At 40.6% G+C, this 7343-nt stretch overlaps 1 protein-coding gene across 1 annotated transcript in view; it reads left to right on the top strand.

Annotated features, from left to right (window-relative positions):
• The first annotated feature begins 5844 nt into the window (after window positions 1-5844).
• LOC104001989 (uncharacterized) overlaps window positions 5845-7343 on the top strand; it is a 355145-nt gene continuing 353646 nt past the window's right edge. Inside the window, exon 1 of the mRNA XM_024348688.2 lies at window positions 5845-6202. Within this exon, the coding sequence (XP_024204456.2) occupies window positions 5984-6202 (219 nt within the window). The 5' untranslated portion in view covers window positions 5845-5983. The remainder of the gene's footprint in view (window positions 6203-7343) is intronic.

Raw genomic sequence — 7343 nt, 5'->3', positions numbered from 1 at the left:
AATCATTATTGTGTTTACAAATCTTAAATTTGGGCAGGGCTTAGTGGAAATAGGTGACCTTTGCTCTAGGCAGTCAAGTGGGGCAGGAATGGGCTGCAATATCCACCGCTAATTTGCTGGGCTCTTTTATTTATTTATTTACTTATTTTATTATTATTATTATTATACTTTTAAGTTTTAGGGTACATGTGCACATTGTGCAGGTTAGTTACGTATGTACACATGTGACATGCTGGTGCGCTGCACCCACTAACTCGTCATCTAGCATTAGGTATATCTCCCGATGCTATCCCTCCCCCCTCCTCCCACCCCACAACAGTCCCCAGAGTGTGATATTCCCCTTCCTGTGTCCATGTGATCTCGTTGTTCAGTTCCCACCTATGAGTGAGAATATGCGGTGTTTGGTTTTTTGTTCTTGTGATAGTTTACTGAGAATGATGATTTGCAATTTCATCCATCTCCCTACAGAGTACATGAACTCATCATTTTTCATGGCTGCATAGTATTCCATGGTGTATATGTGCCACATTTTCTTAATCCAGTCTATCATTGTTGGACATTTGGGTTGGTTCCAAGTCTTTGCTATCGTGAATAATGCTGCAATAAACATACGTGTGCATGTGTCTTTATAGCAGCATGATTTATAGTCCTTTGGGTATATACCCAGTAATGGGATGGCTGGGTCAAATGGTATTTCCAGTTCTAGATCCCTGAGGAATCGCCACACTGACTTCCGCAATGGTTGAACGAGTTTACAGTCCCACCAACAGTGTAAAAGTGTTCCTATTTCTCCACATCCTCTCCAGCACCTGTTGTGTCCTGACTTTTTAATGATTGCCATTCTAACTGGTGTGAGATGATATCTTATAGTGGTTTTGATTTGCATTTCTCTGATGGCCAGTGATGATGAGCATTTTTTCATGTGTTTTTTGGCTGCATAAATGTCTTCTTTTGAGAAGTGTCTGTTCATATCCTTCACCCACTTTTTGATGGGGTTGTTTGTTTTTTTCTTGTAAATTTGTTTGAGTTCATTGTAGATTCTGGATATTAGCCCTTTGTCAGATAAGTAGGTTGTGAAAATTTTCTCCCATTTTGTAGGTTGCCTGTTCACTCTGATGGTAGTTTCTTTTGCTGTGCAGAAGCTCTTTAGTTTAATTAGATCCCATTTGTCAATTTTGTCTTTTGTTGCCATTGCTTTTGGTGTTTTAGACATGAAGTCCTTGCCCATGCCTATGTCCTGAATGGTAATGCCTAGGTTTTCTTCTAGGGTTTTTATGGTTTTATGCCTAACATTTAAGTCTTTAATCCATCTTGAATTGATTTTTGTATAAGGTGTAAGGAAGGGATCCAGTTTCAGCTTTCTACATATGGCTAGCCAGTTTTCCCAGCACCATTTATTAAATAGGGAATCCTTTCCCCATTGCTTGTTTTTCTCAGGTTTGTCAAAGATCAGATAGTTGTAGATATGCGGCGTTATTTCTGAGGGCTCTGTTCTGTTCCATTGATCTATATCTCTGTTTTGGTACCAGTACCATGCTGTTTTGGTTACTGTAGCCTTGTGGTATAGTTTGAAGTCAGGTAGTGTGATGCCTCCAGCTTTGTTCTTTTGGCTTAGGATTGACTTGGTGATGCGGGCTTTTTTTTTGGTTCCATATGAACTTTAAAGTAGTTTTTTCCAATTCTGTGAAGAAAGGCATTGGTAGCTTGATGGGGATGGCATTGAATCTGTAAATTACCTTGGGCAGTATGGCCATTTTCACGATATTGATTCTTCCTACCCATGAGCATGGAATGTTCTTCCATTTGTTTGTATCCTCTTTTATTTCCTTGAGCAGTGGTTTGTAGTTCTCCTTGAAGAGGTCCTTCACATCCCTTGTAAGTTGGATTCCTAGGTATTTTATTCTCTTTGAAGCAATTGTGAATGGGAGTTCACTCATGATTTGGCTCTCTGTTTGTCTGTTGTTGGTGTATAAGAATGCTTGTGATTTTTGTACATTGATTTTGTATCCTGAGACTTTGCTGAAGTTGCTTATCAGCTTAAGGAGATTTTGGGCTGAGACAATGGGGTTTTCTAGATATACAATCATGTCATCTGCAAAACAGGGACAATTTGACTTCCTCTTTTCCTAATTGAATACCATTTATTTCCTTCTCCTGCTTAATTGCCCTGGCCACAACTTTCAACACTATGTTGAATAGGAGTGGTGAGAGAGGGCATCCCTGTCTTGTGCCAGTTTTCAAAGGGAATGCTTCCAGTTTTTGCCCATTCAGTATGATATTGGCTGTGGGTTTGTCAAAGATAGCTCTTATTATTTTGAAATACGTCTCATCAATACCTAATTTATTGAGAGTTTTTAGCATGAAGGGTTGTTGAATTTTGTCAAAGGCTTTTTCTGCATCTATTGAGATAATCATGTGGTTTTTGTTTTTGGCTCTGTTTATATGCTGGATTACATTTATTGATTTGCGTATATTGAACCAGCCTTGCATCCCAGGGATGAAACCCACTTGATCATGGTGGATAAGCTTTTTGATGTGCTGCTGGATTCGTTTTGCCAGTATTTTATTGAGGATTTTTGCATCAATGTTCATCAAGGATATTGGTCTAAAATCATCTTTGTTTGTAGTGTCTCTGCCTGGCTTTGGTATCAGAATGATGCTGGCCTCATAAAATGAGTTAGGGAGGATTCCCTCTTTTTGTATTGATTGGAATAGTTTCAGAAGGAATGGTACCAGTTCCTCCTTGTACCTCTGGTAGAATTTGGCTGTGAATCCATCTGGTCCTGGACTCTTTTTGGTTGGGAAGCTATTGATTATTGCCACAATTTCAGATCCTGTTATTGGTCTATTCAGAGATTCAACTTCTTCCTGGTTTAGTCTTGGGAGGGTGTATGTGTCGAGGAATGTATCCATTTCTTCTAGATTTTCTAGTTTATTTGCATAGAGGTGTTTGTAGTATTCTCTGATGGTAGTTTGTATTTCTGTGGGATCGGTGGTGATATCCCCTTTATCATTTTTTATTGCGTCTATTTGATTCTTCTCTCTTTTTTTCTTTATTAGTCTTGCTAGCGGTCTATCAATTTTGTTGATCCTTTCAAAAAACCAGCTCCTGGATTCATTAATTTTTTGAAGGGTTTTTTGTGTCTCTATTTCCTTCAGTTCTGCTCTGATTTTAGTTATTTCTTGCCTTCTGCTAGCTTTTGAATGTGTTTGCTCTTGGTTTTCTAGTTCTTTTAATTGTGATGTTAGGGTGTCAATTTTGGATCTTTCCTGCTTTCTCTTGTGGGCATTTAGTGCTATAAATTTCCCTCTACACACTGCTTTGAATGCATCCCAAGGATTCTGGTATGTTGTGTCTTTGTTCTCGTTGGTTTCAAAGAACATCTTTATTTCTGCCTACATTTCGTTATGTACCCAGTAGTCATTCAGGCGCAGGTTGTTCAGTTTCCATGTAGTTGAGAGGTTTTGAGTGAGATTCTTAATCCTGAGTTCTAGTTTGATTGCACTGTGGTCTGAGAGATAGTTTGTTATAATTTCTGTTGTTTTACATTTGCTGAGGAGAGCTTTACTTCCAAGTATGTGGTCAATTTTGGAATAGGTGTGGTGTGGTGCTGAAAAAAATGTATATTCTGTTGATTTGGGGTAGAGAGTTCTGTAGATGTCTATTAGGTCCGCTTGGTGCAGAGCTGAGTTCAATTCCTGGGTATCCTTGTTGACTTTCTGTCTCGTTGATCTGTCTAATGTTGACAGTGGGGTGTTAAAGTCTCCCATTATTAATGTGTGGGAGTCTAAGTCTCTTTGTAGGTCACTCAGGACTTGCTTTATGAATCTGGGTGCTCCTGTATTGGGTGCATATATACTTAGAATAGTTAGCTCTTCTTGTTGAATTGATCCCTTTACCATTATGTAATGGCCTTCTTTGTCTCTTTTGATCTTTGTTGGTTTAAAGTCTGTTTTATCCGAGACTAGGATGGCAACCCCTGCCTTTTTTTGTTTTCCATTTGCTTGGTAGATCTTCCTCCATCCTTTTATTTTGAGCCTATGTGTGTCTCTGCACGTGAGATGGGTTTCCTGAATACAGCACACTGATGGGTCTTGACTCTTTATCCAATTTGCCAGTCTGTGTCTTTTAATTAGAGCATTTAGTCCATTTACACTTAAAGTTAATATTGTTATGTGTGAATTTGATCCTGTCATTATTATGTTAGCTGGTTATTTTGCTCGTTAGTTGATGCAGTTTCTTCCTAGTCTCGATGGTCTTTACATTTTGGCATGATTTTGCAGCGGCTGGTACCGGTTGTTCCTTTCCATATTTAGTGCTTCCTTCAGGAGCTCTTTTAGGGCCGGCCTGGTGGTGACAAAATCTCTCAGCATTTGCTTGTCTGTAAAGTATTTTATTTCTCCTTCGCTTATGAAGCTTAGTTTGGCTGGATATGAAATTCTGGGTTGAAAATTCTTTCCTTTAAGAATGTTGAATATTGGCCCCCACTCTCTTCTGGCTTGTAGGGTTTCTGCAGAGAGATCCGCTGTTAGTCTGATGGGCTTCCCTTTGAGGGTAACCAGACCTTTCTCTCTGGCTGCTCTTAACATTTTTTCCTTCATTTCAACTTTGGTGAATCTGACAATTATGTGTCTTGGAGTTGCTCTTCTCGAGGAGTATCTTTGTGGCGTTCTCTGTATTTCCTGAATCTGAATGTTGGCTTGCCTTGCTAGATTGGGGAAGTTCTCCTGGATAATATCCTGCAGAGTGTTTTCCAACGTGGTTCCATTCTCCCCATCACTTTCAGGTACACCAATCAGAGGTAGATTTGGTCTTTTCACATAGTCCCATATTTCTTGGAGGCTTTGCTCATTTCTGTTCTTTTTTCTCTAAACTTCCCTTCTCGCTTCATTTCATTCATTTCATCTTCCACTGCTGATACCCTTTCTTCCAGTTGATCTCATGGGCTCCTGAGGCTTCTGCATTCTTCACGTAGTTCTTGAGCCTTGGTTTTCAGCTCCATCAGCTCCTTTAAGCACTTCTCTGTATTGGTTATTCTAGTTATACATTCTTCTAAATTTTTTTCAAAGTTTTCAACTTCTTTGCCTTTGGTCTGAATGTCCTCCCATAGCTCAGAGTAATTTGATCGTCTGAAGCCTTCTTCTCTCAGCTCGTCAAAGTAATTCTCCATCCAGCTTTGTTCCATTGCTGGTGAGGAACTGCGTTCCTTTGGAGGAGGAGAGGCGCTCTGGTTTTTAGAGTTTCCAGTTTTTCTGTTCTGTTTTTTCCCCATCTTTGTGGTTTTATCTACTTTTGATCTTTGATGATGGTGATGTACAGATGGGTTTTTGGTGTGGATGTCCTTTCTGTTTGTTAGTTTTCCTTCTAACAGACAGGACCCTCAGCTGCAGGTCTGTTGGAATACCCTGCAGTGTGAGGTGTCAGTGTGCCCCTGCTGGGGGTGCCTCCCAGTTAGGCTGCTCGGGGGTCAGGGGTCAGGGACCCATTTGAGGAGCAGTCTGCCCGTTCTCAGATCTCCAGCTGCGTGCTGGGAAAACCACTGCTCTCTTCAAAGCTGTCAGACAGGGACATTTAAGTCTGCAGAGGTTACTGCTGTCTTTTTGCTGTGCCCTGCCCCCAGAGGTGGAGCCTACAGAGGCAGGCAGGCCTCCTTGAGCTGTGGTGGGCTCCACCCAGTTCGAGCTTCCCAGCTGCTTTGTTTACCTAATCAAGCCTGGGCAATGGCGGGCGCCCCTCCCCAGCCTCGCTGCCGCCTTGCAGTTTGATCTCAGACTGCTGTGCTAGCAATCAGCGAGACTCCGTGGGCGTACGACCCTCCGAGCCAGGTGTGGGATATAATCTCGTGGTCCGCTGTCTTTTAAGCCCGTCAGAAAAGCACAGTATTCAGGTGGGAGTGACCCGATTTTCCAGGTGCTGTCCATCACCTCTTTCTTTGACTCGGAAAGGGAACTCCCTGACCCCTTGCGCTTCCGGAGTGAGGCAATGCCTCGCCCTGCTTCGGCTCGCACACGATGCACACACCCACTGACCTGCGCCCACTGTCTGGCACTCCCTAGTGAGATGAACCTGGTACCTCAGATGGAAATGCAGAAATCACCCGTCTTCTGCGTCGCTCACGCTGGGAGCTGTAGACGGGAGCTGTTCCTATTCGGCCATCTTGGCTCTTCCCCTGGGCTCTTTTATATTGCTGGCAAAATAGTGGTGAGTGAGTTCATTGCTGTTTGAGTCCATTAACCTCAGTTCTTTTCTATGTGAATTCCTTTGTGGTGTGTTTGTTTTCCTTTTCTTCCTTTTCCTTCACATAAATTTTCTCTTATCTTTCTAATCATTTTCTGCTAATGCTTTCATATATATGTTGTAATGCTTCATAGTCTCTCAGAGGTCTCAAATAATCTCCTCATTTTTAAAAATAATTTTTCTTTCTGGTCTACCAATATGATTATTTCCATTGATCTATATTGAGTTTATTGGTCCTTTCACTTGCCATCAGAAAATTGCTGTTGGGTATACATAGTAAATTTTTAATTTCAGGTAATTTTCTTTTCAATGCTCAACCTTTCTTTTGGCCCTATTTCTTAATTTCTATTTTCTGTAGAGAGTCTTTATTTGTTGACTCATTATTGGCATGGTATCTTTATATTTTTTACATATGTTTACTTCAGTTATCTGGTTATATTTATAATAGTTGCTTGGAAGTCTTTTCTTACTGAATCCAAAATCTAGGCCCACTAAGCTGACAAGTTGTTATCGAATGCTTTTTTATCGTGAGTGTGGGTCACAATTTTCTTCCTCTTTATATGTCACTTATTTTTGGTTTGAAATCAGATTTTTACATAGTATAATGTGACAGCTCTAGGATGTGGTATATTTTATTTTTGAGAAGTTCTTTTGTTTATGTGCTTTCCTAACTTAGCTGGATTTATCACTGTGTTATTTGTTTGCGTGTGTTATTTGTTTCCCTGCATTGTTTCCACCAGGTGGCTATCTCTCATCAGATTTTATAATTTCCATTTACGGTTTTTAGCACGGCTAAAGGCCAGTCTTGTGGTTGCATAGTTTATTGGTCTGCCAAGGTTTTGACAGAGGTTGTGCTCAAATAGTCCAAGCTCTGATGGCTGAGCTATATGTTGTTGAAGGCATTCAAACTTGTAACCAGTTCTTAAGTGTCTCTTGAGTTTCAAATTTTGTTTTGCTCTCTTAGGTCTCCTGAACATATACAGCTATCAGTTAACCAGGGCTTTGGGGATTTCTGAAGACATTCTCATCTGTATGTATTTCTCACTTCTGTTTTCTTCCCTTTAGATTTATGGCCAGTCTGCTAATAACTCTAAAAAGACTAATA

The sequence above is a fragment of the Pan troglodytes genome, chromosome 15, assembly GCF_028858775.2.
Source record: "Pan troglodytes isolate AG18354 chromosome 15, NHGRI_mPanTro3-v2.0_pri, whole genome shotgun sequence".
Lineage (NCBI taxonomy): Eukaryota > Metazoa > Chordata > Mammalia > Primates > Hominidae > Pan > Pan troglodytes.
This window is presented reverse-complemented; position numbering and strand designations above follow the sequence as displayed.